The 20406-nt window shown below is 47.3% G+C and overlaps 1 protein-coding gene across 1 annotated transcript in view; it reads left to right on the plus strand.

The window, feature by feature from the left end:
• Positions 1–20406, plus strand: part of MAEA (macrophage erythroblast attacher, E3 ubiquitin ligase) — a 109341-nt gene that overhangs the window by 70261 nt on the left and 18674 nt on the right. Inside the window, exon 4 of the mRNA XM_073574416.1 lies at positions 18101–18223. Within this exon, the coding sequence (XP_073430517.1) occupies positions 18101–18223 (123 nt within the window). The remainder of the gene's footprint in view (positions 1–18100; positions 18224–20406) is intronic.

Genomic DNA, 20406 nt, shown 5'->3' on the forward strand with positions numbered 1-20406 from the left:
ACTAGGAGGCTGACACTATGCACAAAAAGTTAGCTCCTCCTCCGCCGTATACACCCCACCGACCGGCAGGAAATTCCTCAGTTTAGCCTAGTGTCAGTAGGAGGTGGACACGGGTCTTTTATTAGACCCATATCTACCTCAGTGTGCGTCGTTTCTTTGCAGGTTCCGGAGGGATACGGAGTGAACAGTCACATCCGTACTCCCACAAAGAGACTATGAGTACGGCGTGTACTGCCACCCCGTATCCTCATAGGTCTCCGGAGCAGGACCAGGAGCCTCGCACAAGTAGGTGCCAGCCGCACGGACGGTCCTTGCCCCCCGCCTCCCACCCTCTCGCCTACCAGAGCCTGAAGGTTGGATGAGGCGCGGATTTCATAGAGACAGACAGCGTGGGATTTTCAGCCTGGGTGAGTATGTCAGTCTTCCCCCGGCGTTTTCTCTTGGAGCGGTCGCCAGGGGGACCACGTTAGGGTCCCTGCACGCCCCGCATCCCCCCACGGTCACCGCATCCATGCAGGCCCCGGGTCTTCACGGGCCTCGTTCTGTGCTCCCCCCCCCCCCCCTTTTTTCCATCTCGGCAGGGGTAGCGCTGGAGTCGGGCAGTTCTGGGCAGGGACGCGGCCTGGTGTTGCGACGCATCTTCCGCGCCGACCCCCTGCTGACAGGCGGCCGCCGCAACTAATTTAGGCCCCGGCTTGTGTTCGGGCCTACCGCAGCGTCGCGGCCACGCCCCCCGCCCCTTTCTACTAAGCGGGCTTCACTCCCGCTCTCCACAGGCCCTCCCCCCGCCTTTCCCTCTCCTGCCCAGCATATTATGGCTAGAGGGCAGCAATTATTAACCCTGCGAGGACCGCCCTTCCCCGGGACCCGCGCTTTTCTACAGGCAGGCGCCATCTTCACAGCCTGCCAGCCGGACGCAGCTGGAGAGGCTCCCCAGCCCCTGAGCAGTTTCTGCAAGCAGCTTTTTGCCTCTTTGGGACGGCCAGCCGGACTTCTCCCTGATCTGCATCCCCGGACAGGTCGAGCAGCATCGCTTTTGGGGACACCGGACCGTGAGTAGTTCTGCACGGCAGACTGACCCTTCTCCGCCCTCTGTCCCCCAACCTTCCGGCACTACCTCAGGTTTTTCACAATGTCTATCCCTAAGGCTGATCGTACCCGCTCTTCGGCCCTCCCCTGCACAGCCCGGCGCCGCTCAGGAGCCATCCATAGCCCCAGGGGTGAGTGAGCCCCCCTTGCCGGGTTGGGCCTCCTACCTATCACAGTCGGTGGCAGACCTCACCAAGGTGTCTCGATCCCTAGTAGCCATTCTGGATAAGTTGCCCTTGGGAGCTTCTGCGGGACCTAGCACGTCCCAGGACGTCCCATCTGAGCCAGCCAGTGTCAGTCGCCAGAGACCCAGGCAGGATCTCCAGGCGGAGTCCTCTCCTCGCCCTACCTCACCCCATACTCCCCAGCAGTCTCCCTCTCAGGCCTCCTCTCCCGAGTCAGGTGAAGCGCTTTCGGAATCTGAAGGGGTCTTAGAGCTGGATTCGGATCAGGATGCGAACATGAAGGTTACGGTGCAGAACCTCATTGCCGCGATTCACCATACCTTCGACATCACTGACGCCCCTGCGAAATCCTCAGATCAGGAGGTTTCGTTCAGACGGGTGGAAACACCTTCCAGGGTGTTTCCCTTTCATTCCGAGTTTGGGAAGATTTTTACCAAGGAAAGGGAAGATCCGACTAGACGCTTTCAAAGAGGAAAGCGTCTCGGCGTGCTGTATCCGTTTGCTAAAGAGCTCACGGACAACTGGGCCGCTTCTCCTTCAGTGTACCCTCCCGTATCCAGACTCTCTAATAATAATGTTCTTCCGCTGTCGGGTGTAGCGTCTCTAAAAGATTCTAATGACAGAATCATAGAATCCCTAGCAAAGTCTGCCTTCGAGGCGGCATCTGCGGCGGTATGTCCAGTCTTTGCTTCATCTTGGGCAGCAAAGGCTATATCCGCTTGGGCAGAGGACCTTCGGCAGGGCATTCTGGATAAGGCACAACCGGAGCATTTGGCCGATCTCGCCAATCAGATTTCCCATGCGGGGGATTATCTGCTTTCTGCTTCCTTGGATTCCGCATCTTGCGCGGTTCAGGCGTCAAGCAACATCGTGGCAATCCGACGTACAATTTGGCTCAAGGCCTGGCAGGCGGACTTGTCCTCTAAAAAGTCTGACTAATCTGCCTTTTCAAGGAGTGCGTCTCTTTGGGTCCCAATTGGACCAGATTATTAAGGACGCTACCGGAGGTACGAGTTCTCTTCTCCCCCAATCCAAGTCTCGCAGACCTCCTCCAAGGCGTCAGTTCCGTCCCTTTCGGTCTTTCTGCCGTTTCAATGCGGCGGAAAACCCTTCCAACCAGCAAAGGCCACAAGCACGTCAGGAAAGAAAGAAGGTCTCCTTCAGGCTCACTCCGTCCTGGCGGTCCCACTCTTCCCAGGGAAGACCACCCAGATCTAGATCTGGACGGTCTACGTCCGCATGACTATCATCGGTCTTCCGTGGGTCCCTTCCAATTGGGAGGTCGACTTCTTTTCTTCAGCGACGTCTGGTTCGCCTCAGTAGAGGACGCTTGGGTCAGAGAGGTTGTATCGACAGGATACAAAATAGAGTTCGTTTCTCTTCCACGGGATCGCTTCTTCCAATCCCGTCCGCCACGGGATCCTGCCTTGATCCCGGGGTTCGGTTCGGCCATCGCTTCTCTCCTCAGCTCCGGGGTGATTGTGCCCGTTCCCGAATCAGAACGATTCACAGGGTTTTATTTAAACCTGTTTGTGGTGCCGAAAAAGGACGGGGCGGTTCGACCCATCTTGGATCTCAAGTTACTCAACAAGAGAGTTCGCCTCCGCCACTTCCGGATGGAGTCGGTTCGCTGGGTGATTGCCTCCATGGAGGAGCAGGAATTAATGTGTTCCATAGACATCCAAGATGCCTATCTACACGTGCCCATATTTCCCGGACATCCGAAGTTCCTGTGGTTTGCGATTCACCACGAACATTATCAGTTCGTCGCGCTCCCTTTCGGGCTCGCCACCGCTCCCAGGGTCTTCACGAAGATTATGGCGGCGTTGATGGCCTTGTTGAGGATCAGAGGTCTTGTTCTTTTTCCGTATCTCGACGATATTCTGATCAAGGCTCCCTCCTTTCATCAGGCCCGCCTAAGTGTGGCGATCGTTCTAGACACCCTGTCCAGTTTTGGGTGGATCGTCAACCGGAAAAGTCCTGTCTGATCCCTACTCAACGCCTTGTGTTTCTGGGCCTTCTTTTCGACACTAGTCGGTCAAGGGTATTTCTCCCACAAGACAAGATTCTTTCCCTGCAGCAGGGCGTCCGATCACTACAGATCGCACGGTTTTCATCTCTCAGGACAGCCATGAGGATTCTGGGGAAGATGGTGGCAGCAATAGAGGCAGTTCCCTTTGCCCAGTTTTCACGCCAGGCCCCTCCAGCAGGCCATTTTGTCCAGGTGGAACAGGTCGGCTCTGTCTCTGGATCGTCCGGTTCGTCTTTCATGCCGGATCAAGCGGTCTCTCAACTGGTGGTTGACGTCTCCCCTCATTCTCTCGGGCGGTCCTTTCTTCCAAGATTGTCACAACGGACGCCAGCCTCATCGGCTGGGGTGCAGTGTTCCGCAATCACACTGTTCAGGGTCGATGGTCGACTCAGGAATCAGCTCTGCAGATCAATGTCCTAGAGATACGAGCGATCCTTCTGGCTCTCGTCCACTGGGAACGGCGCCTCAAGGGCCTGCCTGTCAGGATTCAAACAGACAATGCCACAGCGGTGGCGTATATCAACCGACAAGGGGGGACACGGAGTGTCTCAGCCCTGGCGGAAGTGTCCAGAATTCTTCAATGGGCAGAGACCTTTGTTCCAACAATTTCCGCGATTCACATTCCCGGCGTGGACAACTGGGCCGCCGATTTTCTAAGCCGCGAGGGTCTCGCGGCAGGGGAATGGTCCCTACATCCGGAGGTGTTTCATCTGCTCTGCCGTCGGTGGGGAACCCCGGACATAGACCTCATGGCGTCTCTCCTCAAAAGGAAGGTACCACAATTCATGTCCAGGTCTCGGGACCCCCTGGCAGGGGGCGCCGACGCTCTGGCCGTTCCTTGGTCACAGTTCGAGCTCCCCTACCTGTTCCCTCCCCTGCCTCTTCTTCCCATGCTGTTGAAGAAAATCAAGGCAGAAGGGATTCCAGTCGTCCTCATCGCCCCGAATTGGCCCAGAAGGTCTTGCTTCGCGGACATTGTCAACCTTCTAGCGGACGCCCCCTGGAAGCTTCCCGACAGGGCAGATCTGCTGTCGCAAGGCCCGATTTGCCACCCCAATTCTCGGTCGCTCAATTTAACGGCGTGGCTGTTGAGACCGAGGTTTTGAAATGGGCAGGATTCTCTGATCGAGTGATTCATACCATGATCCGCGCCAGAAAGCCTTCCTCTTCCAAGATCTATTACCGTACTTGGAAAGCCTATTTCTCCTGGTGTGAGGCCAATGACATTGCGGCCATGGTTTTTTTTTCGCTTCCTTCTGTTCTGGCGTTTCTTCAGACAGGGCTGGATGCGGGGCTTGCTCTCAGTTCCTTAAGGGTCAAGTTTCGGCACTGTCCATTTTATTTCAGAAGACGCTGGCCTCCCGGCCCCAGGTCAAAACCTTTCTTCAGGGTGTGGCTCACACGGTTCCTCCGTACCGAGCGCCCGTGGATCCTTGGGATCTTAATTTCGTTCTTGGGGTTCTGCAAGGTCCTCCTTTTGAACCTCTCAGGGATGTTTCCCTTGCCCTCCTTTCTTGGAAGGTGGCCTTTCGGGTGGCCATTACTTCCATCCGACGTGTGTCGGAATTAGCGGCCCTTTCTTGCCGCTCTCCCTTCTTGGTACTTCATCAGGACAAGGTAGTTCTGCGGCCTCCGCCCTCTTTCCTTCCGAAGGTGGTATCTTCGTTTCACCTCAATGAGGACATTGTTCTGCCATCCTTCTGCCCGAGCCCAGCTCATCCTCGGGAGCGATCCTTGAACAAGCTGGACCTGGTCAGGGCATCGAGAGTCTATCTAGCCAGGACATCTTCCTTGCGGAAGTCAGACTCTCTGTTTATCATTCCAGACGGTGCAAGGAAAGGTCACCCAGCCTCAAAGGCCACTATTGCTCGCTGGATCAGATCGGCAATTTTGGAGGCATACCGGGTCAAGCATCATGCAGCTCCTTCAGGGATCAGAGCGCACTCTACCCGGGCGGTGGGCGCCTCCTGGGCGGTGCGCCACAGAGCTTCCGCGCTGCAGCTTTGCAAAGCTGCAACGTGGTCTTCGGTTCACACTTTTGTGAAATTCTACAGGGTCCACACCTATGCTTCGGCGGACGCCAGCCTAGGTAGAAGGATTCTGCAGGCCGCGGTGGTGAGTCCACTGGCCTGATGGAAGTTTGTTTCCCACCCCAGGGACTGCTTTGGGACGTCCCATGGTCTCTGTGTCCCCCAATAAGGCGAACGAGAAAACAGGATTTTTTGGGTTGCTTACCGTAAAATCTGTTTCTCGGAGCCTTCATTGGGGGACACAGCACCCTCCCATGTTCTACAACTCCTGTTCTTATGTTTGTCGATTGGTTACAGTTGAGTTGTTTGTTCTGTTTTCAATCTATTCCGTTACTTCTCCTACTGCTTTCTCACTAACTGAGGAATTTCCTGCCGGTCGGTGGGGTGTATACGACGGAGGAGGAGCTAACTTTTTTGTGCATAGTGTCAGCCTCCTAGTGGCAGCAGCATACACCCATGGTCTCTGTGTCCCCCAATGAAGGCTCCGAGAAACAGATTTTACGGTAAGCAACCCAAAAAATCCTGTTTTTATCAGCAGGAGATTATCACTATAGGACTAGGTGTCTCATGCCTCCTGGTCCAACCATGCCCCCCAGCACTGAATAGCAGCTTTTTGGCAAAACACAGTGTAGACAGAAATCTGCCAATCAGTGGTGTGGGCGGGGTTATACACAGCTCAGCTTTCCCAAGCTCGGCTAGATCTGCAGCAGAGAAAGTTGAGATTGTATCACACTCGTTGCACCCAGTAAATGAAGTGATACATCGCTGGAATCAGGGTCTCTGTCCCTACAGCATACTGGTGACAAATTCCCTTTAAAAAAGATTGCGTTGACAGGCCATTAATGGAAGCCTATTAGAGCCGTGCAACTACTTGTGATAACAATTTTAAAGTTAGTGAAAACTTTTGTTATCTTACATCCCTCCCCCCTCTACACTGCCAAATTCTAATCTGGTATCAGACATTGTTGGACCTTGGTAAAATCTGCAAACTTTTTTTATCTTTCTTTTTCTGTTGTCATGGAAGTGTAGCACATAAAACGACAAAGCACACGAGAACACCGATGCATCAGATTCAGGTTCGGCCAACTTTCTTCTAATGTGTACAGGCTTCTTTAAAGAGGTATTCTTGCGCCTCCAAGGAGAATGGCTATTAAGACCTCTCCAATACAGATTTTTTTCTTTAGCGCACAGCAGCACGATACATGTTATCAAAGGAGTATATACGTGCGTACTGTAAGGGTATGTGTGCACGCATGTGCTTGCAAAAATTTCTGCAAAGTTTCTCCATCTCTTGGCAGGAAAAATGTGCTTTTTGTATGCATTTTTGTACATCAATTAATACTTTTTGGAGCAACTCCTTCTTTTTCAAGCTCCTTTGCCCCGTCCCAGGCTAGAAATACCAGCCGTCAGCTGCCCCAGAAAGGGCACTTCATATTTGAAGCGCCAATTCTGGCCCTTAGCCCAGGCTCCTCCTGATGCCCTGGTTCAGTCGCATCTGGGTAATGGGATTAGGGCTTGGTGCCAGTAGCTGTCGAGGACAGGAAGCCCTGCGTTTATTAATGAAGGGGTGTCAGCCAGACAACCACATTACTAAACCTGTAAGTAAAGTGTTAAATAAACACACACACCAAGAACATCGCATGCTGCGACTGTTCTCGTATATTGGACGAGACTCGCCAATGCAAGTCAATGGGTGTGAGAAAAAAATATTGCACGTCACTCGGACCATACGAGTGCCGTCCGATTTTTATACACTCATGTCCTTGAAACCCCGTCATTTCATCTGCTGCATGCCGTAAAATCACAGCATGACCCGAGAGAATAGAATGGATATATGCCATATTTTTCGGACTACAAGAGGCACCGGACCATAAGGTGCATCCCAAATTTTGGGGTGGATAATAGCAGAAAAAAGATTTTTATAAGATGGGGGTCCGTCTTATTGTCCGAATTTAAGGTATCTTACCTGAGGGCCGGCGGTGGTAGAGCGGGGTCACAGGAGGCATGGTCCCTTCCTCAGGAAGCCGGCGGTGGCAGAAGTGGGGCAATGCTGTAGTCCCAGGGTGCAATGCTGCAGGTCAGGTGTCTGCGGTGAGGCAGAGCTTGGAGCAGGGTCGCTTTCTCAGCGAGCAGAGCCAAATGCATCCCCCTTTTTTCAGCGGCCGTCTTCCTGAGGCCGCGTGTGCGCAGATTGAGATCTCGGTGGCCCTTGGCTTCAGGAAAATGGCCGCAGAGATCTCAATCTGCGCACGCGCCGCCTCGGCTTCAGGAAGATGGCTGCAGGGAAGCCGGTGATGCACTTGGCTCTGCTTGCCGTGGACACCAGGCCGCAGCGTCGCCACATTTCTGCTGCTGGCATCCTGAGAAAGGGACCCTGCTCCGGTGCACTCCGCACTGCCCACTGTCGAAACCGAGCCTCCGCATCGCTACACCTCTGCCGCCGCCGGTTCGTCACATATAATTAGTACAGTGTGTGCAGCTTACTGTACATGTATTTAATGATTATTTTTCTGAAAAGGCGTGGGCTCCCGTGTAATTTTCATAACCAGCAGGCGAAAGCTGACGGCTCGGGACAGATGTTTATAGCCTGGAAAGAGGGTAATACCTATGGAGCTTCTCATGCTATTAATATCAGCTTATAGCTGTATAATTAGCCTTTTCTGGCTATTAAAATGGGAGACCCCTACCCCCCAGAATTATGACGTAGGGTCCCCCTATAATAACCAGGAAAGGCTAGGCAGACTTCTGCGGGCTGATATTAATATCCTAGGAAGGTGCCATAGATATTGGCACCCTCCCAGGCTAAAAACATCAGCTCTCAGCAGTCCCAGATAAGGTGCATCCATAAGATGGGCCAAATCTGGCATAAAGCCTCATTCTTCCTACTTGCTCTGGTGCGGTGGCAAGTGGGGTGATATTTGAGGGGGGGGTTGATGTCACCTTTTGTATTGTCTGGTGACATCCAGCCCAGAGGTTAGTAATGGAGAGGTGTCTATAAGACACCCCCATTACTAACCTCAAAGTGATATTATAAAAAAACAAAAAAACACACACATAATAAAGTCCTTTAATTGAAATAATGACAGGCTCCTTTATTGACTCTAAATTAAGCCATGCTCACATCAACACCCAGTCCACTGAAGCTATGGTCTCCTGTAAATGAATTAAAATAATAAACCACAATATTTATCACCTGTACAGTGAAGAGATAATCCATAATGTCCCACGACAATCCTGATGCCTTTGAGATGTGACTGCTCTCAAGGACAGCCCGCTACACACTCACACAAGTTGTAATCGCTCCTGCAGTGTGTGTGCTGAGCTGCGGTGGGAAAATGAACCGGAGTTCATCAGCTGATGAGCCCCAGTGATCTCATTTACGGCACCTCTGCTGCATGAGAACATCTATGGGGTCACGCCGACATCTGATAGCATGACCCCGCAGCGCTCTGACTGACGGTAACTATTTACTGGCGGTAAAGTTACTGCCGATCACATCCGCTGCTTCGGTGTTTCTCACGCTGTCACACAGTTTACATAATGGGAAACACCATAAAGTCACAAGCAAAACCTCAGCAAATTCGCAAACTTTTTTATACCTGCTTTGCTGACTCAATTGAAGTCAAAGGGTCAAAAAGGCAGCAAAAACACACAAAGAACTAACATGCTGCAGATTTGAAAGCCCCACAAATCTGAAAAGGAAAATTGCTGATCATGTGCACAGCACTTCAGGATTCTCATTGACTTTACTAGCATAAGGATTCCCTAGCGGTTTTGGACCAATTTCGGGTGGAGAAAATGCACCAAAAACACACCGTGTCCACACAGCCTAAAACTGGTCTTGTTCGTTCCAACAAACTTTGGCTAAATCAATACTGGTACAAACAAACCTGAAACATTCTATTATATCTGATCAGAGAAATCTACTTCGTTCATTCCGTTAAAATGCCAAAATTAGCCTTGCTCGAGACCAGATGGACTGGCAGCTCTGTACAGAGTCTGGTTACAGGGATGATATTTTTTTACTATGGGCCTAAGTGCTAACAGGCAGGTAGTTGCTGACCACCTGCCTATTTTGCCCAGTGCAGATCTCTGCCGGCACAGAGCAGGTAGACAGCCCCAGCTGACGACTCTGCAGCTTCTGCTGATGTCATGTCGACAGAGCAGCTGCTTCTCCTCCGCTCTGCTCTGTTTACAGGTTGTGACTGCCGATGTTATGCTGATGGACAGCTGGCTCTCTGCTTCCTTATTGCGGGGAGCCGCTTGTCAATCAGCATGTCCTCAGCTGTCCTTCCCCTTTGACTGAGCAGCCCGAAAGAGTAAGTACTGCTCTGTAGAATCTATGTCAGGAGTGGTTTCTGAGGCAGTGCCTGGTAGAACAGGCACATAGTTACTTGTTTTTAGGCTCCTAATCCAGCATACATTAGCAGTCCTTGTCCTGTATCTGGTGGGGACATGCTTGTCTTTGTTCCACTCTGCAGGATGTTGGATTGTTTATTGGCCTGGTGTCTCTTCCTGCTCTGTTGCATACCTCGTCACAGGTAGGAGTCAGAAAAACACCTTAAATTTCACCTTAGTGCTGGATTTACATCTACACTGCTCAGTACTGCTGCTGCTTCTTCACATGTGATCCAGAGAGGAGTGCTTGAATCCCTCATGTCTGTGTGTGATGTGTATGGGAGACGTCATAGTGGCTAGTCTCTACCCACTAGCACAGGGCTAGCTAAAAATAAGAGAAAGCTTCCTACAGAAGGGGATGAGCTGACATACAAAACAAGTCATACAATGGTCAGCAATGGTGTTATTCCTCATGTATGCATGACATTTATTTACACATGTATATATAAATGTATGTACATTGTTTTTGTAGCCCGAGCCTGCATGCATGCATTTTTAATCATTGGAGTCTATGGGTGCCATCTTCCATATTTGTCGTGATTATTCGGCCATACATGTACGTACCCTCTATCCATTACTTCTTCCTCCGCCCCGGGGCTGTTCCGGATAACTCTCGGATTGTGCGGGTTTTCAGTCCCGCGCCTCCACTTTCAATGTGCTGGAACAAGCTGATTTTTATGTTAATACAAACATTAGCAGGCCGGGATTATTGTGTTTTTCAGCACATTGAATTGTACAGCTCCCCACAGAGGAGAAGGTTTTTTTTTTTTCCCCCTTCTCTTCCCTTGAAGAATGAACCATCACAGCGTGACATATTTATGCGGTTCCAAATAATCTCTGTGGATGCCAATTCAAAATAAATCAGGTTCATCGCTTCCTTCCAAGACGTCCCCGCTTCCCTTCAGCGGAGCTTTTAAGAAACGCTGCGCGCGTTAGCCTGCAACATTTTAATGCTTTAGAAAGGCGCCATCCTTCATCTGTACATCAGACCGTCTCCGAGGGGGTCGGGATCGAGGCAGCCATGTTGGTTTAACTGATGGTCAGGTTATTTGCCTTGTCATATCGGAGGATTGACTATACAGCAACAATCTAATACCCCTCTAATATTGAGATTGCGCCTTTTTTTTTTTTTTTTTAGCCAGCCAGACACTATAGATGTCTGTCGGCTGAACGCTCATATGATTGACAGTGACTCCTCTCACCCCACTACAAACACCGCTCCTCTGGACTCGGAAGATCTGTTTCAATATAATTTGTATACAGCCCTCCCTTATTTACTCCATTATTCTCCCCTGACTTCAGTTCCTGATAACAGGGTTTGCCCCTATTAACTAATTGCAGAGAACCATTTTTCATACTAATTTCTATGTTCATCCGAACTCGCACAGGAGTATGGATTTGTGGCACAGCTGCAGCTCAAAGCATCTACATGAACAAGGCAGATAAAGCAGCACTTTCAGTATGGAGTGTGTGAGGAAAAAAAGCAAAATAAAATCATAAGTATTACTAATATTCAGGACCTTGCATAGACTAATCAATAATTAAATTAAAAAAAAAAATTTGTTTACTCTATGGATATAATCTGTGCAGGTTATGAATATTTGTAGTATATTCCAATTTATTATTTTTTTTCACAAACTCCATGCTGAAAGTACTGTTTTAACTGCTTTGTTAATAAAGAAGATTATTTTAACCGTAGCTTTGCTAAAAATCCGTGCTCCTCTGCGAGCTTTTCGTGTCCTCCGCCCCCATCTTCAGACAGGGAGTACCTTTGTGAATTGTCTCAGCAGAGAAGCAGACACTGGAGTATAGATTTTTTTTTTTTTTGGGACAGCTGCAGTTCAAATCATCTACTGTGAGGGAACAAGGTAAAACAGCACTTTCAGCATGGATGGATTTCTGGAGAAAAGGAAGCAAGAAAAGCAAATGAAGCATGTTATAAAGATTCATAACTGTGCAGAAACTTATCAATATTAAAAAATAACGCTTCATTACTCTTTAAATGTCAAATTCAGGAGAGGGGCAAATCTTGCAGTTAGATTCTCTTTACAGTGAACCTGTCAGCAGGATTTTGCTAAGAAATCTACAGACCTTGCCAAGTTTGGGCTGGTTAAACTGATACCTGGGGTGAAGAAATCCATCTTGTGGTTCTTGTGTAATCAGTGTTAGAAGTTTGCAGTTAATGATTTGCTCATGCTTCGGGGCAAGACTGTAGGCAGAGTCTTATCTTCCTGCTCTAAGACACAGAAACCAAGGAAAAACCTGACAAACAGGCTGCTCTGAAACACAACAAGTCTGTCTCTATGATGAGGGACATGTTTGTGCTGCGGGGCGGCCTGTGGGCAGGTCTCTCCTTGGTTTCTCTGGCCTAGAGCAGGAAGGTAAGACTCTGTCTACAGTCCTGCCCCTGAGCATATCATTAACTGAAAACTTCTAACACTGATTACACAAGAACCACAAGACGGATTTCTTCACCCCAGGTATCATTTTAATCAGATTAACAGCGCCAACTTGACAATGCCTGTAGTTTACTTGGCAAAATCCTGCTGACAGGTTCACGTTAAGACTGGAGGGAAAATACAAGCTTGCGCTCACTGAGTGCTGGTACTGTGAAGCTGCTGGTAGTGAGGTAGGCTCTGTGTGCTAATCTGTCAGCAAAATGGGTAAGGAGTAGTGATGAGCGATCATGCTCGGATAAGGTGTTTTCCGAGCATGCTCATGTGTTAACCGAGTGTCTTCGGAGTGCTTGAAAAATCTGTTTGAGTTCTCATGGCTTTTAGACAGCCACAACCACAACACATGCAAGGATTGTCTGTTAGGCAATAATCCGCTTTACGTGTTAGCTAGTAGCAGTCATCTAGCTCCAACCCAGAGCTTTGCGTGTTAGCTGGTAGCAGTCATGCGACTCGCAATCAAGGGTAGTGATTGTAGGAAAACCATATTGCAAGGTGAATCCGTTGAATGAGCGTCCTCCTGTGTATGCCCCTCTCCTGTGCCTGTCAGGAGATGTTGAGACGGCAGCGCTCTCCAGCTGGAAGCGCTGCTGCGGCATGAGCGGTGGGCGTGAGAAATGGGACATTACGGGATCTCGGTGTGGCCATAAACCAAGGCAGAAGGGCACAAGTTACCCTTTAACCCTTTGCAGTTGGTGAAGATACTCATAAACAACTTAGTTGAATCACACCGACTGGTGTTGTCACATTGTACTCTCTACCCGTGTGTCCTTCTGTGGTCCACTAATTTATGTTCATGTGTTTTGTGTACATATATGACCTAGTAGCCAACAACTTTTCTTCTATAGATCTATCCTGTGCTATGTATATGTGTCGAGTAGTGCGGTAGTGTGTACTGATGCCATTCTCTTTAACACTACATGTGATGACTGAATTCGCTGAAACTCTGGTGTTCAAAAGAAGGAAAAACCATAGTCCATCCCCGGGGTATTGCTTACGCCTTGTGATTTCCGTGTGGCCTTCTTGCCTTTTTGCTCTCAACAGCTCTTCTCGTCTTAGAGGTTGTCCACTACTTTATCACTGATGACCCCAGCCAACCGATGTCTGATGGGTTGGGGTCCGACACCCGGCACACGCACCGATCAGCTGTTCCGTGTTGGCGGCTGGATCTGCCCATTTGTGGAAGTGCTCCGTCTTCTGATGGTGGCTGCAGCCGAGTACTGCACATCCGCCTCCTATCACCGCCAGTGGATTTCTGATTAGTTTACATACTGTGAAGCATCGGCAAGCAATGACTCTGACTGAGTAATATGGGTTTTTGCTTTAGCTCGGCTGCTTAGTCCTTTTTTTCTCCTCTTCTCACATCTATTCTATCTCTGGAATTTAAGATCTTTGCCAAACCAGGATGAGCGTCGTGATATTTCCTGTTTTGTACTTATTTTCTTCCTATTGAACAGCTGTTCTTTATATTGCTTTATTGGCTTTGGTTTTCTTGGAGGGGAGCTCGGGAACCACAGAAATTCAGCCTCCGGTATTCTTTATTCTCTTTGTATTTGATAGTTAAAGGTTTACAGCTTTAAAGGAAACGCCGGTGAAAAATAATTAATTTCCAATCGCGCAGAGTTTACATTTATTCTTCTTCAGCTGATAACTCTATCCTCTTATAGGCCGAGTTTTAGGTGTCGCCAGATTACCGATGCAGGGAAATTGCATGAATAGGTGGAGTCTTGGCTCCCGCATGCACATTAGAGGAACATTGGTGGAACCTGTCAGTATCCGGCATGACTGATTTTGCACTGCCGATCCTGTTGTTCTCTAAAGATGTCTGGTGGTGGCTCTCGTTTCGAGAACACAGGAGCATTCGGTAGAGCAGGCACTCCTGTGTATGGGAGAGCCGGGTGAGATAGCTGCCAGCTGACTGATCGTCCAACCCGTCATTTGGCCAAAAGACATCTAAAGTCTAAGGAGGGGTTTTACTTTGCTGGTTTTTGTAATCACCCTTGTTACCTTCTAGAAACCATACTGAAACCACAAAGCCTGAACCATGCCTACTCGTTACTGCATGATGTCAAAAGTGTGGACTCGCCTTTTCATGAAGTGACTTTTTAGTTCTCATTGGATTGTGCACATAATAGATTCAGACTGGAGGCAGTAATACCTCAAAGGGACAAATTTGGAAGCAAGGAGTAAAGAAAAAACCCAGGATATGTGTTAAATGTTATCTAACTCAAATTATATCCTTTTTACTCTGATGACAGCTTTATACCCCCTTGACGTTATTTTAAGCAGCTTCATCAGGTCGTCACCTGGAATGGCTTCCATCAGTCTTGGAGGAGTTTCCCAAGGTTCTGATCATTTGTCAGCTGCTTTGCGTTCACTGTTTGCTCCACCTTATCCCAAACCATCTCCATTGGGTTGAGTTTGGGTAATAATGGAGGTGATGTCATCTGACACAGCACTCTCGCTTCCCTGTCCTACTTGGTCACGTAGCCCTTGTATAGCCCATACATGTGTCTTTTGCAGCACAAATGAGTTCAAACTACATGGGATGGCATGTCGCTGCAGAATGCTGTAGTAGCCATGCTGGGTGAGGGTGCCTTGAATTCTTCATAAATCACCAGCATAGCACCCCCGGACTATCACGTCATTTTCCATGCTTCACAGAACATACTTTTAGAACGCATTCACTCACCTCCGTTCTTCACAAAAACTTGGGGATTAGTAGTAAAATTTTCACATGTTGCCTCATCAGACCATAGGACTGATCTCCACTGATCTAATGTTCCGTCTTTGTGTTGCTTGACCAAAACATGGCTCCTCTTGTTGTTTGAGGTCCTCAGTTGTGGCAGCAATTCGACCAAAAAGTCCTACTTCTCAGTCTTCTATGGACAGTTAATGTTGAGATGTGTCTGTTACTTGATGTCTGTGCATCAGTTATGAGGCTGGTATCTCAAATGCTGGCAATATAATATACACAAATAGCTATACAGAACACACATTATATACACTCTCTGCAGCGCGCGCGCACACACACACACACACACACACACACACTGACATTATCACATTTTGACGGTTTTTTCAGGCATGTGACAGTTCACATGACCTAAAAGGTCCATCGACTAGTCTGGGCATGCAGCATCTGTGCCGTTTCTGATGGGTCCTTTCTCTCCTGCCCTGCATCAATCAGACGGCTTAGTGTTGGACAGGAGGAGAGTGAGAAGTTCTCTGTGATTGAGAACGATGCTGTGATCAGAGGAAGCTGACTCTGAACTATAATACGCACACACTTTTTAGCAAGGTTTTTTTCTTGCTAAAAAGTGCATAAAATAAGGCCATTCTTGTTCATCCTTTCCTGGGGTGGTCCTCATGGGAGCCAATTTCATCATATTGATTGATGGTTTTCATGACTGCACATTGAGGAAGCCTTCAAGATTCTAGCAATTTTTTTAATTGACTGAAGGTCTATAGTGTTCTTTCCAACTCCATAACTGTTCTAAGCCAGAATATGGCAAGAATGACTCATCTAAACAAAGGCAAACAGTCCATCCTTTGTTTAGTTGAGTCATTCTTGACATATGAACACTATAGAGCTGTGTACCAACACTGCCTCTGCAAAACATACCTGATGATGACAAACACTTTCTGACGGTCTGTGACTCCACAAATGAACTCATGACTAGGCAGACCTGTTCAATGGAAGCCTGCTTTGGTAGCAGCTTATTCCAATGGAGTGCAAAGCTGTCATCAGAGTAAAAGGGGGCTACTTTGAGGAATCTAAGGTGTCAACACACATTCTGGTTTGGTTCTTTACTCCTCCTTTCCATATGTCCTTTCTCCTGATTTTGCTGCCTTCAGCCTGAATCTCCAATGTGCACATTCCAATAACTACATGGAAAACCATTGCATGAAGAGGTGTGTCCAAATTTGCCTGTGCTGTCAAAGTGTGCATTAGAGAAGAAGCTAAGCGGGACAATAGTTTGTCTACCCTTCTCTGTTGTAATGGGTGTAAAAATTTTACATTTAGTCTGCGTTCACACGTTCAGATTTTTTTGCGTTTTCGCAGCGTTTTTTAATGTGCGATTTTTGCCGCGAAAACGCAAAAAAAACAGCATCCCATACGGAATCACCTCGCGGAAAAATACACAGCATGCTCATTATTTTGCGGAATCGCGGCAATTCCGCCCACATAGGATTGCATTGTTCCGCTTACTTTCCGCATGTGGCTGTGCCCACCATGCGAAGAGTAAGCAGAACATTAGCGGATGGTACCCACGGTCCGGAGGAGAGGAGACTGTCCTCCGGGCTCTGGGTACCATATCCCTGTAAAAAATAGAATAAAAAATAAAAAATGGTGTTATATTCACCTTCCGGCGTGCCCCGCAGCCTTCCCGGGCCTCAGCGATGCTCCCGTTCCCAGTAATGCCTTGCGAGACCTTTTATGACGTTGCGGTCTCGCGATACTGTAGCGGTCCCTATTCCTCGCGAGATCGCTACAGTATCGCGAGACCGTGACGTCATCAAAGGTCTCGCAAGGCATTACTGGGAAACGGGAGCATCGCTGAGGCCTGGGGACGCTGTGTGGGACGCCGGAAGGTGAATATAACACCATTTTTAATTTTTTTTAAATTTTTTTTAACATTCTATCTTTTACTATTGATGCCGCATAGGCAGCCTCAATAGTAAAAAGTTGGTCACACTCGTCAAACACTATGTTTGATGAGTGTGACCAACCTGTCAATCAGTTGTCCAAGCGATGCTACAGATCGCTTGGAAAACGCTAGCATTCTGCAAGCTACGAACGCTTGCAAATCGCTAGTTTTTCCGCGGGAAAATCGCGGGAATTTAAAAAGCGATTTTCCTGCGGAATGGAATTCAGAAATTTTTGCGGTTACGTCCGCGAGAATTCCGTTACGTGTGAACTTAGCCTTACTGTTGGCATCACAGTCAGTGACACATGTCCCCCTAGTTGCTACAGTGTAGGAACCATACTGTAACAGCTAACACAGGTAGCACCAAGCACTAATGATGCCATTTGGCTTTGCTGGTACATTACGTTTTTTTATTGAAACAATATGCACATTTTTCCCATTTTTAACTATGCTGGAACGTCATTTGTCCTACTCGGCTTCTTCTCTAGTGCGCACTCAGAACAGTACAGTACAGGCAGTGAATAATCCAAAATACCCAAATTTAGGTTCTGGTGACCAGATCTTTGGAATCTGATGAAACATTCTTCTATAGAAAAATATAATAGGTTTATTAAACTGAATTTTTGCACAAATATATTTTTTTATTTCAATGGAAAATCTTTTTTTTTTTTTTTGTCTTGGTGATGCAAAATCCTGTATGTGCCACTGCCAGTTGGATGTTTTGACAAAGCATTGGCAGCTGTGACAGCCGGCAATGCAGAAGAGTCTCTAAAGGTCACCATAGATCTGCTGTCACATTCCACTGAGAATAAAGAACTTTCCAATCCTTAAATGGGAGGCATAAAAAAATTCTAATTATTTATCTGATTTCTATTACTGCTTTGATGATCTTTGTAGGTACAGGACTATTCGCCAGTAAGTAAATGACCGTTGTAAAACTCTACAAAGCTTCAGTGCAGGGATTGTTCTGCTGCAGTGTTAACAAGCCTTCCTGATATAGTATGTCTCCAGGAGAACACTTGTAAAAAATTTGAAAAAGTCTAAAATTGATGAACCAGAATTATGGGGAACATATAGGTGTCTTCTGAAAACTTTGCAATGAGCATCACAAGAACTTGTCGGATCCCTTGATGTGGTGTCGCGTTAAAAATGTTCTTAGCAATGGACGCTGATAAGAGACAAAGGAAGAATATTCTTTTCCAAGGAATTTATGCAATGTATTAATATATTGATTTTTTTTTTTTTTTTTTTTTTATTGTAGGATTTGGTAAATATAGAAATGTTCCTGACTGCAAAAGAAGTGGAGGAATCCCTTGAAAGACAAGAAACCATGACTTGCTTGGCATGGTGCCACGATAACAAGTCCAGACTTAGGAAAATGAAGGTACAGGAAGCCATGGCTCATAGACCACAAATGTTGTTGTAGTTTGTGAGTTGTAGGCATAGCTATTATGGATGGAGGTTTTGGGCTAAAATGGGCCACCGCCAATGGATCTTAAAGGCGAAGGGTAGAGATGAGTGAAATTTTGAATTCTTTCGAAATTCTAACGTGCCTTTGTATGGTCTGAAGTCTCTACAGATCCCAGAGCAGGATAAACGAAAGGGTTAAAAATAGGAATGTCCGCCCATGCAGCTTCCCTCCCGGTCCTCGTCTAGGTACCTATGATCACTGACTAAGCCTAATGCAATGTCACAACGTTCTTCAGCCTCAACATCATAAAGTGGTGAGGACTAGTCAGCGCCAGAGGTACTGAATATCAATTTGAAAACAAAGAGAAAAGGACCAGAGCAACCTAGAAGAGGACCTGACTGGGTGAGGTCAGAGACAAGTGAGGGCCAGGAAAATGGGATTAATATATTTTTTTTAATCCCTTCCCAACCTTTTAAAATCCTGCTAATTTTGTCGTATTCACAAATAAATATGTATTCTGACAATTCTTGCATTTTTGTAAAATTTAAGCTTTTAGTTGACCTTGGATTGATTCTCTTATCTCTAGTGATAATAAATCTGTCTGGAAGTGAAAAAAGTTAAGTTCATGCGGTCAAGGTGGTGCATGGGGGTAGTAATGCTTATCCCTACAGTTGGTGGTCATAGTAGGATGGCGTCTTGGGCTATTTGGGCCCCAGGCTTACTCATTGCACCCCTGCAGTTATTATGTCCTGAAGAAATGCTGGGGACAAGACATTAAGCAGCCACTTCTTTCCAATACCTCTAAGAACAAAGTAAGCTGCCAAACATGTAATTAGTGACAAGTGGGACTTGACAAATGCAAATATCCAATATCCGGCAGAGAGGATGAAGTCCCGAGATTAATCATCAGATCGGTGCACACTGCATAAGGCTCTTGATTCCAAATGTCAAAGCTACAGACCTTCACGTTACTGGGAAAAGGTGTAAAACTGATTAATGTAATTAGTCGGCTCAACACTTGGCCATAGGCAGCGTGGTATACGGTATATACCGCTCAGGGACACTGGAGAATAATGCACAGAATGTGAGTATTGTGGTGCTGAGAGTTAGACATATGGACATTATTGGGGTTATCCATGACTACAAAAATGAAATCCTCAATATCCGATCACAACAACGCTGTATTGTAGAACTAGTGTCAGCGGGATTAAGCTGCAGTACCTGGTACAGCCACTGTCGGAGGTATGGCGCTGTGTCTGGTTATGAAGGCGGACCTTTAGGATATGGGGTGCGTCCCCCTACCAGACCTACATTTTTTTTTTTTTTTACCACTTTTTTAATGGGGTTTGCTCACAAAAAGAACCTATGTCTCTGGACTTCATAGATGGTGTCCCCCCTACCGCTTGCGGACCGTCTTGTCCAAGCATTACATGAATGGCCTTTTTAAGTACCCCCCCCAAATTCTTTATAAAGATCAATCATTTCTACTCAAGATGCTTTAAATAAAATAGCAACAGATCCACTTTTAATTAAGTTTAGTCACCAAAACAGTCACCCTCAAAATAAGTATACGTTTTCCCCCATAAATCAATAGTACAAGTGAATATGAGAAACTATATAAGACATCTTAAAAGAGAAATCTGCTACCTTCCCGAGATATCAGGGGTTTTTTTTTCTGACTCCTGCTCTAATCTGTCTACAAATCTGTCTGCAGTGCCAATAATAACTATGAAGGAGGAAGAGAAGAGGCAATTTGAAAGTACACTTACCCCTGAGTGTTGGCACCTACATAGATTTGCACACCCTATTGATGCTATTTTGTGCTTCTTGTTGAGTGGCAACACGGAACCGTAGACATCTCTTGTAATGCATGTGTAGGCTGGTGCCAATCGGCGCAGGGGGCACTGTAATTTGAGTACCAAGAAGGGTTTTGGTGGTGCCTCTCAGAGGGTGCAATAGTGAGTGTCCTATAGAGAATTTACTAGGCATTCCCACATTTTAAAGGGCATTTGTTAGTAGCATCTACCATCCTAAGCCTTCTGTATGGGCATGTAGGTCAAAGGAAGCTCTATAAAATGACGCCTTGAGACCTGAGATCTGATGTTTTATTCCAGAGAAATCCACGTTTTTCTTAATATGTAAATGAGCTGTTCATG

Source organism: Dendrobates tinctorius, unplaced genomic scaffold (assembly GCF_039654945.1).
Source record: "Dendrobates tinctorius isolate UK_male_01 unplaced genomic scaffold, ASM3965494v1 ptg000039l, whole genome shotgun sequence".
NCBI classification, from domain to species: Eukaryota; Metazoa; Chordata; class Amphibia; order Anura; family Dendrobatidae; genus Dendrobates; species Dendrobates tinctorius.